General features: G+C 33.2%; 1 protein-coding gene across 2 annotated transcripts in view; it reads left to right on the top strand.

The window, feature by feature from the left end:
• The window catches only part of LOC145315788 (uncharacterized), a 58631-nt gene that overhangs the window by 26100 nt on the left and 10155 nt on the right, over window positions 1-22376 (top strand). For both annotated transcript variants that reach the window (XM_080155872.1, XM_080155871.1), the window contains exons 3-7: window positions 11204-11535; window positions 11703-12022; window positions 12409-12813; window positions 13085-13161; window positions 17313-17509. In XM_080155872.1, the coding sequence (XP_080011998.1) occupies window positions 11204-11535; window positions 11703-12022; window positions 12409-12813; window positions 13085-13161; window positions 17313-17509 (1331 nt within the window). The remainder of the gene's footprint in view (window positions 1-11203; window positions 11536-11702; window positions 12023-12408; window positions 12814-13084; window positions 13162-17312; window positions 17510-22376) is intronic.

The raw sequence follows: 22376 nt of genomic DNA, 5'->3' as shown, positions 1-22376 counted from the left end.
AGCAGCCGCGCTTTATTCGCCTGAAAGTCTTATGGAAATCAACAAATAACAATTGTAAAAATCAGCTGGCAGTCTAAACATGACCAACATATGGCAATCCCTTTTTTCAAAAAAAAATTATGCCATCCAAACGGGTTTAAATTTGAGGCCTAGTCGCAGCTGACGCGTGTGAATGCCGAGCCCTGTATATAGTAATATTCGGGGGGATTAGATATTAACATTCAAAAATAAAGCTAAACTTCCATCCAGCCCTTTTTCCCAATTTCTGAGGGAATTCAGTACTAGAGCGGCTATAGGCGAAGCCACTAGTGAATAATTTTCAACAAACAATATGGGAATTGTGAAAGGAAAAATGAGAAAATGCCTGTCAATAAAGCAACCTGATGTCAATGGATATCAATCGTTAATTTTGGTTTCTAATTACTAATTCTAATACTCATTTATTGGTCGATTCGTTAATCCAGTTCCAGGGGATGGGGTAAAGAAGGTGAAAAAGGATTTTATTAGAGTAGATAGAAATCTGGTGCAACATCCAAGTATTTATATATCTATTCTGAAAAGAAACCTAATATTTACAATGAAATAGTCAATTAATTTAATTTACTATAAAAATATCTGTATAGAGAGCCATCAACTGGAGTGTGGAACATTAGAAATGCCTTTACATCAGTGACAGTCACGCCAAATGGTGGTAATATTGACGGAAGTCTGACCACGCCCAAAAATTTGCTGACCAGCACGGCGAGGTCAAATATCTACCTGGCTGGACCAACAATGAATGATCTGCAAGAGCTTTTTGGTAAGAAATACATTTTTTTAGATGTGACACTTTAAAAGGAATTAAATTTCTAATCAAATTCAATTGTCACATATTAAACTAGCGGCTTCGCCCCAAGAGGTATAATTACATCTTTTATTACCTGGAGATCCCCGACTCCATTACTATTTTAAATAATTTTTAAAAAAGGCATGGAGATTTTTTTGTTTTTGGGGGGGTTGGGGGTGTCCCACCCCTCAAGAAAATAGTCTAAAACCACCACAGGACCAGTAGGTATATTCCCTGAAGAGTAGAATCCGATCGGTTCAGTGGTTACCGAAATCTTAAGGGACAGGCGGTCAAACATCATTCTACTTTGTATTATAGATATAGGCTTTAAGTATTTAAAGAGTATTAGTTATCTGATAATATGTTAGTTTCTGTCTTTTACACTAATCTTAGATATAAAAAACTCTTCATTTATCAAAAAACTGTTGTTATTACAGCATAATATTATAATTAACAACTCAATATAAAAAAGGATTTTATTTGAAAGGTTTTCCTTCTGATAAACTATCCCTCCCTGGAGTTATAAAGTTTCCACACATGTGTAGAAATCTTTATAAAAAATTAGTTTGAAATGACATTGTTCATGATTTATGGAGTCACATTTTATCGTGCAGTCTTAAATTTCTGATGTTAGCAGCCTCCTTGACAAAATATACAAGGATAATTAAGCACTATATTAGCGAAGAATAAAAATAAAGGACAAATAGACATGTGATGGAAGTACAAAAATTAAAGAGAGAATTCTTGCATTTTTGTGAATTTATGTGATTCTGGAGGGCTAACGTAGTATTTACTGCGACAGCTCCCCTGAAAACAGCTGAAATAGCCAAATATATTTTTCGAATTAATATAGTTATTGTCTAGACCTATTCCTGCGTACAATCTGACTATCTAACTATAGTTGTGTTGTAGAGTAGCTGTGGTAGCGAAAAGAAAAAATGTAATAAAATTGTAATTGTTCTAACCGATAAAATTTCAGAATTTCTCACCTCCAAGTAAAAATTTTAAATTGGTTTCTTGTGTTAGATAAAATATGAGAATCTTTTAATAAAAAGCAAATATTAGATACTTTATTATAGTTATTATAGAGGGTGCAACGCGATTGCCTAATTTTTTTTTTAGGGGGAAAATTTTCGTTAATTTAGTTTGCTATATCCGCTTTCATTTATTGGTCAGTTTGTTTATCCAGTAGGAGGGGAGGGTTCTAAAGGGGGGTAGTGCAGGGGGTAAGGGAGGGGACAATGGATCGAATATTCAATTTTTAGGAGTCTCAGACTTTGGGGACTGGCTTAAAGAGAATGTGCAAGAATTTAGCAGTTTCTGACTGAGTTTGGGGACTTGCGCATGAAATGCCGCTACTCGTTATGTATGTTTTGAATATTGCAGACGGGGAGAAGGGATAAGGGAAGTGGGGGCAAGGGAAATAAACACTCGTTGTGTTAGTTTGGAATGTAGCAGACGGGGAGAAGGGAGAAGGGAGGTGGGGGCAAGGAGCAAGGGAAATAAACGGAATAAAAAGGGGCAGTCATATTCTTGCTAGCAGCTGGCCGGGTCCAATTATCTTTTGATATAAAAATCACACCAAAAAACCTCAATATATTTCATCAAAAACAAGTTGTGATTTCACTTTACATGACGCTATGGAAATCTATTATTCAATTAACAATCCCTTTATAATTTCCTACAAATTTATTGGATTAAACTGGATTTTATGCCCTTTCTTTGATAACTCTTATATTAAATTATTTGCCCATTGTCCCCTCCCTTACTCCCTGGGGGTAGTGGATCGTTATTTTAGCCAATCACAAAATTCACTTTATTATAGAACACGATAATCTGGTGTAAGATCTAATTGATAATAAATCCATTTTAATATTTATCCTAGCTAGTTAACTTGCTTGTGACGATTACAAACTATAAACAGACAAACTTTATCACATCACTCACTTTCATTTTCTTCACATTAACGCACATATTTTTCAGGATTAAAGGGAAATATAAATGGTTGATATTGCATAAAAATACACTATTTAATTGACCCCATACTTTAATCTTTTCTTGAAGTCTTATTTGTTTTATTAATTTTTTAAAATTGAGGAAGTTTTTATTTTCTTTGGTTATCCATTCCCTCAATTCCCGCATTTTCTACATAAACTTTTTAAAAGCGAAGCTTTTCTATAATTAGGGTCAGTCCGTCCGTCCGAGATAGTTAGCTTTTATTCGTTAATTTAGGCATGTTAGAATTGTCCTATCGATTTCAAATTTTGCATGGTGATTCCTGTAGTAGTTAGGTCCGATTTAGAAAGCGGAGCAACTCTATAATCGTTACCAGAATGTCCGTACGTCCATTTTAAACACGTTGATTTTTTTTCTTTTCCAATAACATTTTTTTATATGATAAAAGTATCCGATTGATCTGATTTTTTGATTACTGATTCCTATTACAATAAGTTACAATATTATGAGCGAAGCATCTCTATAATCAAGTATTAATATGTCAGTATGTCCTTAGACAGAATTCTGCATTTAATAAGTTTTGTAACAAATTTACGTATAATTTTGTCAAACCTTATATTTTCATATTTTGTATAACTATTCAGTTCTGACATTCAACAATAGTTAATGTTCGTCTGTCATATCGTTTCAGAGCTTCGCTTTTATGGATGTTGTCATCCTTGTTTTATTTTAATTTCGGTAGGGTAAACGCTGAATAAAATTGGTTTTTGAATGTTGATTTGAAAAGAAGAAATACAAAAATAAACAATGTATTAAAAAATGTTTTAAATACACTGTTCCTGATAATTATGAAGTATAAATTATTAAATCTTCTGTTGTTTCGATTATGATCTAAAATGAGATATATAAATTACAAAATAGAACGATGTCTGTCCATATGTCTGACTGTCAGAATAAATCTTAAGATATCTTTGATTGCTAGACCAACTGGGGTCTGCTTTTTTCAAGATATTAGATTATTTTCTTGGGGGTAGCGAATCAACTGAAGGCTAGAGAGGAAGCAAAAAGAAATTTTCTATAGTTAGAGATAAATTATTTTATTTTTTAGATCGAGCTCGCAAGAGTGACCTTGACACGACACCAGAAGTGATCTGGCAGGTCAATCCTGATGGAAAAGTCACTAAGTCGTTTGAACAACTCAGGAATATTATCAAAGATTAAAAAAGCATTTTATATTATAGTTTACTGTGCTTTTCATTTTTTTTCTTCTAAAACAAAATAATGTTAGAGAAAAGGTTTAGTCTTTGATTAGTAGATGCTACAATAAAGTAAAATTATTCAATTGGGCATTAAAAGCTTCCCAGAAAGCCAAACAAATTAATGATATAAACTTACTTTGTATTGTATATTTCTAAATATAAATTTAGAAAATGGAAATAATCTTTTAAATTGATTTTGGCCACAATTAATTTTTACTCGGTTAAAAAATCTCTCTTTTCTTTAGACAATTGTAAAATATGTTTTACTCAGCTTCCCTATATTGCTAAAAAATTCATAAGCAAAAATTGGAACTTGCATTATTTCTAAATATGACATATACAAAAGCTAGTTGTACCAATAATTTTGTAAATATCTTGCATCATATATGAAATAAGCCTAAAAAGTAGAAAGTGAGAGGAATAAAATGGAAAGATGAAAAAGAAAACAAGAAACTGAGAATCAGAAAGTGCAATTCAAATAAGATAAAGTTATATTAGTTTTGTTTTTCTTACAATAAAAAGGTCATTTGGACGCAAAGCAGAGCTATCTTTTTAAAAGCGAAGCTTTTCTATAATTAGGGTCGGTCCGGCCGGCCGTCCGTCCGTCCGTACGTCCGTAACGGATAGCTTTTTTCGTTAATTTAGGCATGTTAGAATTTTCCTATCGATTTCAAATTTTGCATGGTGATTCCTTTATTAGTTTGGTACGATTTAGAAAGCGTAGCAACTCTATAATCATCACTAAAATGTCCGTACGTCTATTTTAAACATTTTGATTTTTTTACTTTTTTAACAACAAATTTTTATGTGATCTAATCATCCGATTTATCTGATTTTTGGTATATTGATTCCTGGGACAACAAAGTATAATATAATCAGCGAAGCAACTCTATAATCAAGTCCTAAAAATGTTAGTATGTCCATAAACATTATCCTGAATCAAGCAGTTTTTCAACAAATTTACTTACAATTTTGCTTTGACTCTTATACATTTATATTATGATTATTCAGTTCTGACACTGAATCAAGCAGTTTTTCAACAAATTTACTTACGATTTTGCTTTGACTCTTATACATTTATATTATGATTATTCAGTTCTGACACTGTACAAGTGTTAATGTCCGTTTGTCCTACCGTTTCAGTGCTTCGCTTTTATGGATGTTGTCATCCTTGTTTTCTTTCTTTTGTTGCATAAGCTAAAAATGAACTTGATTAGATAATTAAGTTACAAAATATATTATTAAAAGTTTTGTGGTGTAAAATTATATGAATTACATTTAATAAAACAAAAAATGTATCAATAATATAAATTCATTAAATAATGATTTGTCATGATTTGATTATAATTGTATTAATTTTACTTTGATGGTTACCGCTATGCAAAAGGGTGGAATCAACTTAATGCACAATTCATTGGCGTTCACATGGGGTGGGTTGAAAGTGGTTAATAACACCCCCTCCCTCTTTCTTCCCCTATAAAGAATGGTTTGAAATATTTAGAATGTCCAGCTTTTGCGGTTTAAATTTTTTTGGTAGGCAAAAATCTCACTTATTCGTTGGTAATTTTAAAAAATAAAGAAAAAAAGGGTGGGGGGGTACTATTATCAAGTGGTAATTGTTCGATGCCCTCTCTTGCCAAAATTTTATCCACGCCCCTGATAAACAAGTACATATAAAAATTTAAAATATAGAATGAAACAAACAATATAAAATATAAATAATACTATGTTTAATAACAAAGGAATGTGTGATTCATTTAGAATTGCTGAATAATAATCATGAAAGAATTTAATGACTCTGATTGATTTGATTTCTATGGAGACAATATTTGAGGGAATGATGATGCTGAAATGTTTTATTTTACAATACACACACCACATAAGTCTTTGTTTTTTTTAAATTCTGTGGTGCATTCCCTTAAAGTGCCTAGCAAGCACTAACCCTACCCCAAATATTGAAAAATTGAAAAATATGCACGGAATACCTTTTTCTTTTTTTAATGTGGAGAGCTGCGAAGCTTTAACCTTGCGAGGCCTTTACCTGCGGGGCTGCCAACCCAATATAACCTAAACTAACATGACCTATAGTAAAAACAAACACACGAAAAATTCATCCTATTTTATTATTTTTAATTTTTTCAATGTCATTGAAGTTTAGCTTAAAGTGAAGTGGTACAAATGGGGAAAGTAAACCCCTAATATAGAGATGGATAATCTCTCATTTTTATGACGTCACATGGCTGATTTTAAAGTCCCACTACCTTAAAGTTACATTATTTTAAAATATAGATAAAAATCTCAACTAATTTATTTTTACTTTGCTGCCACTCAATTTTTGATAATATTTGTTTGAACAGAATTGTTGATGTTAACAAAGAACGAGATGAAAGCACTGGACAATTAGAACGGCCAGAGTCCATACAGAACACCAGACTACAGTCCCTCCTTGAAAATGACGGCCTCACCATTGACACCCCACAAAATCCGTGGAATATTCGCGCCAGCTCTCCAAAGTTTCGTGATTCTCAATCAGGTCAGGATCAGGCACAAACAGGACAAAACTCCTCCCCTCAGATCAAGTTGACAGACCTGCAGAAACTGATTGAATCCAGCCTGGAGGCCAGGCCAGCCAGACCTGACATGCCATGGAATATCCGAGAAAGTTCACTACGATTTGGCACTACCACGCCGGCACCCACGACTTTACAACAGAAAACACAACAGTTGCAGCTAACAGATCTACAGGCACTGTTTCAAAATGATATTTCAGCAAGACCACTGGTGCCAGAAAATATCTGGGATATCCGCAACAACAGCTCCACTAGATTTGCCCCAAAAGAGGAATCCGTTAATATCAAGTTAACAGATTTACAGGAACTATTTGAATCAAGTCCAGAGCTGAGGCCCGTGGCCCCAACAAACACATGGAAATTCAGACCGGACACCGGCGAAGTTGAGATGAAACTTTCTGACCTCCAAAAGCTGTTCGAGGCCGGCAATGGGCTTGATGTTGAGGTGCCGGAAACAAAGTGGGATATCCGCGAAGCGGCCAAAAAGTTCCGCGAGGAAGCCGAGCTTCGACAAGAGGCAGACAGGGAAGGAAATGTTCATTTAGTTTTAAAATAGATTAGTTTATTTTTTTAATGTAACATATTTTATATGGAAGAATTGTTAATTGTTGTAGCCAAGATCAGTTTATGCCCGGGGCTGCTTTGGTTTGAAACAAACACTGCTGCACGCTTATTATAATTTTAATGTTATCAAGAAAAAAATTGCATTATTATTTAAAACCCAATTTTATTAAGTTCAAAATTATTTTATAAAACCGCACAGTTAAATAGTTAAAGATTTACATACTTACAATATAGGATTAAAAAAACATATTAACCATACATAACTTTAAAGCTTTAAAGAATAATTACAATGGTTTATAATAAATTTACACATACCATATCTGAACTATATTTCTAAATGCACATTGATATAAACAGGGAAGAGATAGTTTCCATAAAAACCACAGAACTCCAACAGCTTCTGGAAGCCAGCGGTGACGCAAATATTGAAATGCCAGCTGATGCTTTGCACATCAGTGACAACACTGTTCACATGAAAGCATCAGATCTTAAGAAGTTATTTGAACAGAGTTTTAACAATATCGGAGCAGTGCCACAAACTCCGTGGAACATTCATGACAGCGCAGCAAAATACAGGGATAGTTTGAAACAAAAAGAACTACAAAATTTGTTTTCATCAAATGGATTTTCTGCGCCCACAGTGCCAGAAAACCCGTGGAAAATTACAAAACAGTCAGCCCTTCAGCAACAAAAAATGAATGATCTAAAAGAGCTTCTGACGCGGACAAGATTCAACGACAAGGTGCCGGAAAATAAATGGAACATCCGCGGCTCCTCCCTGCGGTTTGGAAAGCCCGAAGCAGCCGACGAAGCTGACGAGTTGACCGCTCCTATCGTGAAGACTCCGCTGTCAGAGGTTGTTGCGGGCAGTGCGCATCTCACAAGAGAACAGCAGACATATCTGCAGCAAATATTGGAAAATCATGGACTTATGCCACATTTACAAACACCAGATGAAAAGGACAAGTGGAATATCAGAGAAAGCGGAGAAAAATTTAGGAAAATTAAAATGCAGAAAATCCGGGTGCAATTAATAAAGAGAATATCCTATCCCTAACTACAAATCTAGCTAAATTACAAAAAAAAGTAGCTTAATAAATTTTAATTCAAATGCCAAGTCATAAAAAAGTAAATTTACTAAAATCATATTAAATTGAAGTTTACCTTCTGTATTGATAACGTCGTATTATCCAATATTATGAAATAATTACACAATTCTTAAGGTTACTTAATTAAATATTTGATTTTCTTATAAAACAATAATTATTGATATTGATAAAAATTTGTATATATGCACAATATGGTTGAACTCAGGGATACTGGAAGAAGGACAAATGACGTTAAAAAATTCATCCCCTCAATTTTTAAATATGAAATTCTTAGCATGTAAATAATGGTGTCCCATTGGTTGTTTATTAATCTAACCGCCATTGTAATTTCTTTCCCTGAGCTGAAGGATATTATGGTGGTTATGTAAATAAAATATTATTTCAAGATTTGCAAAACAAATTTCAATGTATTTTTGTTGCAAAATTAATCATATTTATAAAATTACTTTGGTTTCAATAACTTCATAATTTGTTAATATAAGTAACAAGTGGCTTCCCCCGTAACTTCTAGAATCTCTTTAAATGGGTATATTTGGGGTATTGCATTATAATAACCTGAAACTACCTCTTGAATTACACATGTATTGATTGTATCCATGAAATTTAAATAGTTTTAAAAAGATCTTTACTTCTATTTGATATATTAGCGGCTACGCCCCCAGAGACTTCTAGGGGCATGTAAGGAAAGGGAGGCGGGAGACAACCCTCTGTAATGTATGGTTAAAAAAAAAGTGAAATACAGTAAATTAGGGGGGGGGGGGGGAGGTTACAGGTGGTATTTTCCTGGTAAGATTTCTCTTGGAATGATAGAGGTATATTCTTGCTTAATTAACCCTATTTATTCTTAAAAGCCTTAAAATTAATCCCAAACATTATATGATTTAAAACCTAGAAGATCTATCCCAACGACTGAGTACAATTCAATATTTGAAATAGGACAATATTTTCAAATCTTTCTTCAAAATTTCCAATATTTACGTTACAGAAATATTTGGTTTTCATTAAATTTTTATATATCTACCAGACTTTGTCTTTTAAACTTTAGTTTTGTTTAATCAAAAGTTTTATATGAAGACATACTACAAAGCTTATAAAGCTTATGTTTTATTGTTAATAAATATGGCATTATAGTGAGGACTATAAAAGTGTTTTATGTATCACAGAGCGAAAATAATGATTAATCCAGGAGTCTAAGGTTCACACTCTAGGAACTATGGCCATCCAAAACTGATCTCTATACGGTTTTTTAACGAATAAGGTCAATTACCTTATGATTTTTTAAAATTCTACACTATGATACTTTTTATCAGTCTGTCCGACTGTCATGCTACACTAGAATATTTGATTTAATTTTATATTTATATGCTTATTTAACTATCAACAGAAAAAATGTTTTAAAAAGATTTTAAATGTCGCCTTTTAATTTGCTTCCCTTTTTATAAATATTGCTTTAAAAATGCAATTAAAATTTCCTATTTAATAATTAGATATTAATCATTACAGCATATAATAATGTTAAATACCTAGTTACCATAAATCTTGCAATTAATGGCAATTTTATTATCTTTCTTTCACCATGGCATAGTCAATAAAGAAACAAACACACACACACACACACGTACACACATTTATATTTATTGTTGTTCTGTTTCTTCCTATATTGGTGTTGAATTATACAACTAAATAGTTTTTAGCTTACTAGCGGCTTCGCCCCGAGCCTCTAGGGGCTTTGCCCCAAGAGGTGATAAAAAAAAGATTATGGCGAAAATCGAAAGGACCTTGGAAATCTCCTTCAAAAAAAAAAAAAAAAAAAAAAATGGGGGGGGGTTTGGTTTTTGGGGGGTTGGGGAAGTCCCACCCCCCAAGAAAATAGCTTAAAACCACCACAGGACCAATAGGTAGATACCCTGAAGAGTAGAATCCGATCGGTTCAGTGGTTACCGAGATCTTAAGGGACAGACAGACAGACAGACATCGTTCTACTTTGTATTATAGATTAAAATCTGTCTTATTCTAGTGCATAATTTAATGAATATCTTGTTATTTTTACAAGTAATAAAACCCATTGTGCGTTTTTTGCAAACCAATAGCAAACATATACTTTGGTGTTTTCCCTCAAAGTGTTTACCAAGCGCAGAACATCCCAACCCCCTTATTTCTAAACTAAATTAAAAATAGGGGAAGTAGTTATTTTCTTTATTTCTAACCCCTGTGGGGGACCTATCCCTGCAGCCCCTACCCTGTACCCAATAATCTTCACCCGCTATTTTCAAGTTTTAAAAAATGATTAGAGTAGGGTTCTTTGCTTTACAAGACACTTTGAAGGAAACCACCGATTATTTTTAATGTTTTATTGTATCCTTTCTTGATAACAATTACAACATAATAAAACATTTAAACTTTTAAACAAATTAATGACCATAATCATGTTTTATATGTCCAAACTTTTATTTCCCTTACTTTCTTTGCTGTGTTATCCCCATACCGTTTCCTAGTTGCATGTTGTTGAGAGAGGATAATTCCCACAATATGACACTCAATGAAAGCGACAACACCACAGTAATGCACGTACGCGAGTTTCAACAAAGCACGTTTAAATAGACAAACTGTTATAAATATATTTATATATATATTTTGTGGCTGTGTATTTGCAGTTTATGATTTTTTTTTGCTTTTGAAAATATGCAAATCAACTAAAAGCTTTTTATTTCACCTACAGAGCATTCCAACAGTGCACAATTTTCACGCTTTTAATTTTATACGTAAATAATTAAATTTTTTTATTGGATAGATTTAATTACAAAATTTAATTTGAAATTGAATAAGCTTGCGCTGGATTTTGCATTTTAATGCACGCTTCATGCAGAGAATGGATGCGCAATAGAAATAAGAGCAAGTTAGAAAAACTAGTTTTTACAGAGGACGGGGCTGCTGTCGTTGCTGATGAAGGAGCCAGTGGTGACGTCACAGAGTTACCTGGCCTAGAAATTCTTGAAGTGTCAACCTACAGGCCGGAGTTTGACCTCCAGCAGCTGTCTGGCCTTCAGGGACTTACAGACTCTCTTGAGGATATTGATGGAGTGACGGAGAGGCCGGGTAGTGGTCTCCTGGAGACTGACCTCCAGAAGTTGTTGGCTGAACTGTCCAGGGATAGATTTAAGGCGCCAGCAAATCCGTGGGACATCAGGACCGCGGCTGAGATGTTCAGGAACAGACACAATAATGAGAAAAACAAAGTTAATGTTAAAAAGGTCAGTTGTTATCTTTTTCTTTAATCAAAATATGGAAAATAAAGTCAAACTCATGAAAATGGGATATTAATTTGTAATGTAAGTTAAAAGAAAGAATTGTAAAATACATTTAATGTTTAGTCTATAATTTATCAAGAATATTCATATTACCTTGAGCAATTTTTTAGTTGATGAAAGATCTGGAAATGGAAGATGTAAAAATGTTAATTGGACCTCCTGGACCTCCAGGTCCACCAGGACCCAGAGGACCTCAAGGACCTGTTGGACCACGTGGTCCCCCTGGTCCTTCATCTACAGCCTTTATGGACATATTTGACGAGGCCGAGAGAGACAGAGACGCTGGCTTGTTAGGAAGAGATAATATTGAGAATATTCCCCCGCAGGAACATTTGTTCACTATGCCTCATAGGAATCCAGATTCTTTGTTATTTGACCTAGCTCCTCCTACTGTAGACCCACTCTTCAGACTGGATACAACTGGAACCAGGTATGTTTTCATTTCAGGAACTAGAAAACTTAGAAAAGAAGGGGACATTTTACTGTAAATTCCACTAGCCCTAAAAGAATTACAAACACGGCACTCTCATTCGTTAGCTTAAAACTTTAAAGGTTTTTTTATTGTTGATTAATTGGTACAAACTAACAATGTAATTGATTTTTTGTTGACTTAATAAAATTCAACCATTTTTTTAAAACTGTATGTTTTACTTTTGTTTACTTTGTTTACTTTCTTGTAGTTGTATGGAAGCTTATTTTCTCATTTATTTTTGTTTTTTAGCTTGTTTTTGCTGATCTTTGTATGACACGTCAATGAAGGAAGTAGCAAACATAAATTTTTCATACAGTTTTATATTTTAAATTTGTTTTGTTCAGATTTAGTGTTCCTGAGGTACCTCGGCGGCGGCCCGTAGATCCTGCGCTCCTGGAACCTCCGGCCAGACAAATAATGGCCACCAGGACAAAAACTGACAAAATGCCGAAGAGAATCAACCATCTCCGTTTCAAAGACATGAGTGACAAAGAAATTGTGCAAACTATAATGGGAGACGAGGAGATGATGCGACAGCTAAAGAATTCTGACATGCCTCATATTATCATAATGCCACGTGAGAGGGATGAGATGAACGGACCGCTGGTGACACTCAATATTGGAGGTGGTAAGGAGGGTGCTGCTAACACCGAGGATGAAGGATCTATGCGTGAGACCAGTGCTAAGCTGTTGCTGCAGGCCCAGAAGGATGAGAGGATGCATAACATTATGATGCAACAATTAGCTAGGTAATTCAATTCATACACAAGAAATAAAATCGATTATTAATTGTACATTACCTGAGTTTAATATTTTGATGGGGGGAGGGGGGGGGGGGAGGGACTAACCCTTTGCCAGAAAACCTTCTCTTTGTAAAAAAAATATTAAGCTTTTTAGAGTGAAGGCCTTAACTCTTGAAACTAAGCCCCAAGAGGTAATGGGCGAAGTCACAAGTATTACATATAACCAAGCTCATAATTTGGTTGAGATGCATTCTACTTTGTTTATTTTGAATTTTAGATCTGAAGAACAAGAAAATAAAATAGAGAGATTAGAGATGCAAGTTGAGGCACAAGGAGTTCTCCTAAAAGAAATTGGTGAGGGTTTATGTTTAGTCATTAGTAGCAAAGCTACTCTACAGGTCATCCCAGTCGGTCGTAAGGTTGTTATTGCTTTGTTACTTATTAACATAATCGCCATGTTAATATTAGTTTCTTCTTAGTTTTTTGTAACTGTAATATTTTGTGTTTTCTTATATTCTACCGCTGTTAAATAAAAAGTGTTATGTAGCCTATTCAATATTCATAAAAATCTAACTGACTTATCAACGTACGCGTCGTAGGTCAACCTGTTTGTACAAAAATAATTAGTATGCAATATGAGATAGTTATTCTAAAACTGAATTGATCATAAAAATTCAAAAACATAAATCGAATAAAATCTTTTAACAAATAAAGGAAAATTTTGTGAAAATGTTTTGTGTGTATGTGTGTGTGTGCGTCTATTTGCAAATAAGAAAGGAAATAGATGTAACTTCCCACTTTGTGTGAATTGAGAATATTTTAAATATACATATATTATATTAGGACAGTGGCGTGCACCGGGTTGTGCAAGGAGGGTGCGCGAAGCGCATCCGAAAATTTTGACATTCCCTTAAATCAAAGTCAAGGGGTGTGAGCTTTAGGGAGAGTTTCACAGACTATAAGAGGGGTGTTATTTGATAGTCAGCGGGGTGTAGGGGGGTGTGAGTATTAGGATGTTTTCGTGTTCAATTTTGAAAAAAGTCTTAAAAAGATAAATGTCAAATCTTTTTTGAAATAAATTAATAAATATGTTAACCCCCTTTTGGGTGTAAGTTGGTAAAACCCTGGAGACGTTTATCCACCTCCTTAATTTTGTTAAGGGGACGTTGACAACTCCCCTTCTGCATGCATATAATACAGTTAGGGAGTTGAATCCATTTTTATAGAAGCAGAAATATAATCTATGATTATGGTTTGGACCCTCTAAAACTGTAATCTACCTTTCCACTTTCCCCTCTCTTGGTGAAGATATCTTCAACGCCGATACGATTTTTGAAATGTAAGATTCTACTTTCCCTTCTCTTGGTGAAGATATCTTCAACGCCGATACGATTTTTGAAATGTAAGATTCCACTTTCCCCTCTCTTGGTGAAGATATCTTCAACGCCGATACGATTTTTGAAATTTAAGATTTGAAATTTAAGATTATATTTCAAAAATCGTATTGGCGTTGAAGATATCTTCACCAAGAGAGGGGAAAGTGGAAGGGTAGATTACAGTTTTAGAGGGTCCAAACCATAATCATAGATTATATTTCTGCTTCTATAAAAATGGATTCAACTCCCTAACTGTAATAAGGATAAAATATTATGGCACAATTTTTTTCTATAATTCAAAAATCTATAGTAAAGGGGTGATTTATTTATTTAAATTCATTAAATAAGACCAATCAAGTCTGATATTAAATTGAGGAAATAAAGCATTATGTAAAATGTTAAATGACAGTTTAAATATTAATAAAAGTAAAGGTTAATAAGAAACAATAATGATGCTAAGAAATCATTACAAAAAAATTTAATTTACATCATACATAAATTACAAAAGAAGTATATTATATTCTAAATATCACACAACAAAAAATTTTGCTTGGAACACAAAAAGCTGAAGGAAAACTTTATTTGAATAGAAGGAAAATATTTTAATATATGATATGGTTGAAAGTGATATCTGATTAATTCTGCTTTACATTATAACATGCGCAGCTTCTCTATAGCCTTCCTTTTTTTAATGAAAGTCTAACTTACGTATGGTTTTAAAGACCTTTGATTTTTTATCAATAAATATTGTATGATCATTTACTAAATTTAATATTGTTATCCGTTTATCCATCTCACTTTTGTGTGTCCCCTTGAAACCTTTTTTTATTATAGCTTTTTGAAGAAAAAGCAAAGAGTTATATCTTTTCTTTCATTAGAATTTTTTCTTATCCTTTCATTATGGCATTTGTATAGCCCCTCTTGAGGGTCTTCAAGACAGTGGTCTCCAAAAAGTTTGTCTGTTTGTAAAACTTTTATTCTGTTTGTCTGCCTGTGTCACGAAAGATCTCACAAACTTGCTCTTCTTAAAATAAAGCTTCTTGTTGAGTTTCGGGGAGGGTTACCTCCATCATTTCAAGAGAGAAAAAAACATATCCCCTAAAATTTTTTTTATAATTTCTTTAAGCTGCAGTTCTGTGGACTTGTTTTGTTTTATTATATAATATATACATTTATATGAGTATATGATATAATATATGTATATAAAGTTTCTTTTCTCACTGCATTCACTTAGTTCTATTACAATTTCATACTTTGACAAGTAGTTTTTTTTAAGCGAAAATTTCTATAATTTTGTAAAATTGTCCTATCCATTTTAAACTTGCTTGATGGTTCCCTGTAACAGTTAGATATGATTCAGGAAGTGTAGCAGAAAATCCATATGTCCAATTTAAATATGCTGATAACTTTTTTGATAAGACAAAACATTTTTTGCATGATAAAATAATCTAATTCATCTGATATATGGAATGAGGATTCCTAGGACAAAAATGTACAATTTGCAATAAATGTATGCATAGGCGTCCAAGGGGGGGGGTAATGGGCCATTTGGCACCCCCAAACGATTTTGGGGGTGCCGTAGGCACCCCCAAAATTTTTTGAATAATACCCCCCCCAAAAAAAAATTACCCCTACCTTGGGGGTGCCGTAGGCACCCCCAACGATTTTGGGGGGGTATTTACCCCCGCAAACGATTTTGGGGGGGGTAATTACCCCCCCCAAAATAAATGTTCTTTAAAAAAAATTTTTTGGGGGGGGTATTTACCCCCCCCAAATTGAATGTTCTTAAAAAAAAATTTTACTGAAAATTTTTTTTTGGGGGGGGGATCTATGATGTAATTGTAAAGCACTGAAGATTCCATAAAATAGATACCTAACTAAATTAAATATTTCATTAAATAATGAAAAAGAATTTCTATAGGCGATTTCTTTTGGGAGGATGTCAGGGTGTCTCAAAACTAGTTATAAAACTTACCAGGACCTATAAGACGCTTCACTTTAAAGTATAATCATATTGGTTCATTGGTTAGTGAATTAATTATTGTATTTTTATGTTCTAAAGAATGAGATACTACTATATATTTGAATAGTAGTGGCGCCCTTAGCATCTAAGAACTCGTATTTTCTAAAGGGTAAAAAGGGAGGAGAAAAATAGCCTAAAACCACTCAAAGGATTGACCTATAATAGTGTGGAACCATCATGGGATCTATGTGAAGCTTTCCTAAAAAGGAGAACTCAGTATTAAAAGTAATGAAATCTGAAGCTATAGTCAAATAAACCTTACTTACTACTTTATGTTATAGGATAGTACTTATTAACTTAATAGATTAGGTAGGTGCTTTTTTTACATAATTAAATTACCCCCCCCAAAAATTTTACCCCCGGGGTAAATTAGTTTGGGGGGGGTAATTACCCCCCCCAACAGATTTGGGGGGAGTATTTACCCCCCCCAACAGACTTTAGAGGGGGTAATTACCCCCCCCAATCAAATTTTACCCCCGGGGTAAAAATTTTGGGGGGGGTAAAAAAAAATTTCGGCGCGCTTCGCGCGCCATTTTACCCCCCCCAAACACGAATTACCCCCCCCCTAAAAATTTTTACCCCCCCCCAAAAAAAAAGCTTGGACGCCCCTGAATGTATGCACAATTTTGTTCCGAATAATCACGCATTATATTTCATTCCGAGGAGAACCATTTATATTATGATACGGTAAAATTTTTCAAATATTGATGGGAACCGGTTTTTATCCAGTAGAAAACAATCGGATTCAGAACCACATTGAAAATAAGGAACCATTTAGAATTACACTATATCTTAGTTTTATTTAAATGTGTCTATTTGAATTTTTACTGCATAGAGGCAGAATTTTCATTTCTTTTAAATAAAAAAAGCCCTATGATCGGATGAACAAATAAAATTTTAGCTGTATTAAGGTCCTAATCAACAAACAGATAACAAGTATGTTATTTATAGTAAATTTAGATATTCAAATAAGAGAAGAAAAATATACTTATAAGCAACTATTCAGTAAAATATTATTATTAATAATAAAGCTGAAAAAAATACAATAATAAGTTGTTTTCAAAATATATTTTTTTGTACAAAAATAGTAAACTTTTTCATTCTAGATAAAAGATTGATGTCGCCTAGCCGTAGCGAAAACCTGATGACCATCACCCGGATCCAGGAGCTGGAGGCCGCCAGCAGGAGACAGCGCAGAATCCTGGAGGATATTCAGGAGGCTCTGAATGACATGAATATCAACACAGCCAATACTTCATCAAGACTAAATGTTCTAGAAGCAATTGCCAAACGCCAAAGAGAGGTATTTTTTTAGTTATGAAGGGTGATTCTTGGACGAACTGGCTGGGTTCAGCAAGTAGCAAATTTTTGTTATTTGTGCCTCTACGAAATTAGCCTGCTCAGCGGAAAATTGCCTACATTGAATAATCAAGATATCGCACACGACAGGACTGATCTTTCAAAATTTCAGTGACAAAGCTTTATAGTTATAATAATGACAATAAAATAACTTTCCTAATAAATAATACTTAAAATGGGATAATATAAGACAAAAAATCAGCTATCCTCTCGTCGAAAGACCTAAAAGTAAAGGGGCGAAGCAAAAAGTAGAATATATTTCTGAATAAATCATATGAAAATCTTCCTAATTACGGTTCGAGGCAAAACGATGCAATCTGATTAAATTTAAAAAGATATATTGCATTACTTTTTATTTAAATGCATTAAATATTATAAAAAGATCATTTGAAGCCATTCTACTCTTCAATATTGTAAATATATATATGTATGTTTGTCTATCTGAAACTGATTGTATAAGGTTATAGATGAAAAGGGACACTACTTATCTAGATTTTATATATGTAAGATTTTTTCATAATTATGAATAATCTAAATTGTGTTAGAAGAGAGAAAAATTACGTTAAATTAATTTATATTCATTTTAACCCAGGAATAATGTATAACCAACAAGCAAAACAAATCTAAAATAATATTTGGGGGGCAAATGGAGAGGTCGTCAATTTTACGATGTGTTGCCCCCCAACGACAGCTGAAAAATACGTATAGGTTTCGTGATTTTCTTCCGAATTAATTTCGTTATTGGTATGAGCTGATTTTAACCCCCGAAATAATAGAAATGTACCAAAGGCAAATTTTCACTAAGAATATATCCTATTCCTTTTTACAAGAATTTATGTACAGAATGACAGCGATTGGTCATCCATAAATAGATATCATAATGATATAATAAAGTGAACAGTTATCATTGAATTGCATGATATTTAACTTTATGGCAATCAATTTTATGACTTGGGTTTTTTATTATTTTATTAAAGTATCATTTAACCAAAATATTGATCGTAATGGCTGTGTAACCAGATACTTAAGTCAATCAGATTTATTGTGTGGATAAAAATATTACTTGTGGCTTCCTCAATAGACTCAATGGGTGTCAAAGGTTTTTCCACCAACTTAGACTTTAAATAAGGGGCAGTGCACAATTATTTTTAGGAGGGTTATAACTTTTGGTTTAAATCCCATCATCAATTTACAAAAATATGTTTAAAACCAATAAGAATATTACTTTTAGAAAATAATTGGTTCAGTGATTTGCGAAATCAGATAGCTACATAAAATTATGAAGACATCATATTATTTTCACAAAAGCTTCCACAGTGCTTTTTAGATGGCGATAGAGTTATCCCCCACAATAATTTACTAGGCAGGGGGGGGGGGGAGGGGGTAAATGAAGTTCCCACCTCAAAAATAACTTAGATTTATTGCTACTTTTTATAGTCAATTCTATTTGCATTTGACAGAAAACTTATAATTAGTATATAGTTTCAAAATGTACAACAGGGGTTCCATGGATATCGACAGGTTGGAGTATTAGAAACCAAACCTTATAATGTGAATAATCCTCCAACAAATATTAAATCCCATAACCGAGTACTAGGCGTGTCTCAAAAGTATTTTGTATGTAAATTCAAGGATTTTAAGAAATCATATCCGCATTTTACATCACCGTTCTCAATCTCGAATCCTCGATACCGTAAGTTTTGCTTAGGTAGGCCAAATAAAAGTCTTTTTATTTTTAAAATTTAAATAAGTAACCATTTTAATGCATTGATATTTTGATTATACTATACACAGCAGTCGCGCATAAGCCTCAAATTTGACCCTCTTGTGTGCAAAAAAAAAGAGTCTTGAAAAGAAGGATTGTCTGTTTAGGAACAGATTCAGACTATCTATCTTAAGAACTATGAATTTAAGTCTTTGTACTAATAAAAGCAGAAATCAGTGGGAAGATATTCAACAAAAAAGAATCATTGATCTCTGGCCGTGGAAATAGTTTAATAGTGAATTGGCCGCGCAAAAGATGATAATTCACAATGATAAATATAATTAATAATGCAATTCACATTATGAGATCTTGCTGGACATACATCCAGTTCTATCTATAGTACAAAGCAGAACGATTTCTGACAATAAAGCTCAACTTTTTAGTGAATATACTTGAGGACGAAGGAACTGAAAATAGTAAAACATAATATCAATATTTCATTTCAATAATAGGTTACAAATTTATTTGATTTTAAAAAAGTAAATTTTAAAAGAAAACAAGTAAAAGTGTCGAACTATGACGTCAGAAAAAATTAACAATTAACCAATGGGAGGCCGCTATATATTTTACCACAGTGAATACTGGCTTCTTATTGGTTAATTGTTAATTTTTTCTGACGTCATAGTTCGACACTTTAAAATATTACAGACAAAGGAACAGCTCTCCTAACTTTATATTAATCTACTTGGCCTAACAAAGCAAAAGTAATTGGATTGGAATAGAGGCAAGGATATTACACTTGAAAAAAAAATATTTTGCCCCTTTCCTTAATTAGTTAACCAAAGTAAAACTTATTTTGTCTTCAATGTTTTGATACTAAAAAATACTTTGACAGAAGAATTTTGACCAGAATTTTTTTTTCTCCGTTGTAATATATCTTTTACCTTAATGATAATAATATGTAATTTATTATTCAGATTATTTTGCTGGCAACTACTTATGTCCGGAGGTTAATAATTTGGTCTGATAATTTTCTACGATTATTTTTCTCATATTAAGGCTCGGCAGCCGCTGATTTAAAGTGCAGCTGCAAATAATCTGCGAAGATTTGTTAGTTAAGATATGGAAGATTTTATCTTGATTTATATTAGTTAATGTAATCTCAACTCCGACGTTTGTCATTCCTGTGTTTGTTCTAGGACCCTTCAAATAAAAAAAGCTGGGCTGCATTTAACCTTCCCAGTGCTATGAAGCCCCTTAGTATTACAAAGTTTCTTTTAAATAATCGTTAGCTCCTTGAAAAGTAATTAAATTGTAAACAAACATTTTTAAACAAATTTGAAAAACAACAAAAAATACAAAACGCATACATATGTGAGATAAAACAATTATAAACAATTATGTCGAGTAACATTACGTTTGGAAGCTTGAGTGGAGTCCGGTTTACTAAAGCGTCTAGTTTGTTCTTTTTCAGTTTGTAAGAATAAGTTGCCATTCGCTATAATAAGATTTTATGTCCTCTACATGTTTCCATTTCCATGCGATTTTCTATATTTTTCTTTTTATATTATCTATACTAGCAAAAGATTCTAATTTTACTGATATAGAAATGAATACGAATGTTATATATTTGTAATATAAAAAGGTTATTATTCTTTATGTTTTAATTAAAAGAATTCAGTTTGATGGATTTTTTTTTATAAAAAGGTTTTTTTTCATACAAATCCTCGTCTCAAATACACAAAAATCCACTTAAATTGTTTACTGAACATTAGCCTAAATTTTTATTACAATTCGCGGTCAGGATCAACTATAGCCCGCGGTTTTAAGGCTAAGTGGCATAACTAAATTGTAGACATTGTAATAATGCATTCCAGAAAAAAATCACATATTTCGTTGTTTTTGTTTAACTTTAAATTATCTAGATTATTTATAGCATTCAAAGAAATATAGGATCATGGAAAGAAAACAAAGTCATTCCTAATTAGGACAGAAGTCACTGGAAATTGGTCTAAGGAAGGCTACTTATGTCCTTCATCTAACAAAATCTAACTTAAGGGAGGTGACTTATGTCCTTTGTCGGACAAATTCTTACATAAGGAAGGCTGCTTATGCCCTTCAAGTTGCAAAACTTAGCTTTTCTGTCCTTCACATAGCAAAACCTCACAAAACATAGCATTTCTGTCATTCACATAGCAAATTCTTGCAAAACATAGCATTTATGTCCTTCACATAGCAAATTCTTGCAAAACATAGCATTTATGTCCTTCACATAGCAAATTCTTGCAAAACATAGCAAATTCTTGCAAAACATAGCATTTATGTCCTTCACATAGCATTTCTGTCCTTCACATAGCAAATTCTTGCAAAACATAGCAAATTCTTGAAAAACTTAGCATTTCTGTCCTTAACATAGCATTTTGGTCCTTCACATAGCAAATTCTCACAAAACATAGGTTTTTCTGACCTTTTTCTACCAGGAGATCAGAACTAAATCAGAACACACATAACAAGAGTTTTTACATAATACATTAAGATTAACTCTGCATAAATTATAATAATTCATTATTATTACCCCTCCCCCCCCCCTATTTTAAATTTACCCCTGCATAAATTATGATAATTTATGCTGAGTTAAATGTACTGTTTGAACTTCTATCTAACAGGATATGAGAACTTAATCAGAACACACATAACAAGAGTGTTTACATAGTACATCCATCATATGACATGGGAGGTTGTGACACAAAAGAGGCCAGCTATGGTGCCATGTAGGAAAAGTGGCATTGCATTCTAGGGCCTAAAAGGCGTCATAGCTGGCCCCTTTTCAGTCCATCATATGACATGGAAAGGAGGTTGAGGAGCATTTTATGCAGTCTAAATTCCCAAGAATGCAATGCCACTTTTCCTACATGGCACCACCTCCCATGTTATATGATGGACACAAAAGAGGCCAGTTATGACGCCTTTTAGGAAAAGTGGCATAGCATAGTGGAATTTAGGCTGCATAAAATGCTCCTCAACCTCCTTCCCAAGTCATATGATGGACTGAAAAGGGGCCAATTGAATAATTGTTAATCTGAATGTACTATGTAAACACTCTTGT

The sequence above is a fragment of the Acartia tonsa genome, chromosome 4 (genome assembly GCF_053477335.1).
Source record: "Acartia tonsa isolate MP-2025a chromosome 4, ASM5347733v1, whole genome shotgun sequence".
Taxonomy (NCBI): domain Eukaryota; kingdom Metazoa; phylum Arthropoda; class Copepoda; order Calanoida; family Acartiidae; genus Acartia; species Acartia tonsa.
Note: the sequence above shows the minus strand (reverse complement) of the source record. Positions and strands in the feature narration are given on the sequence as shown.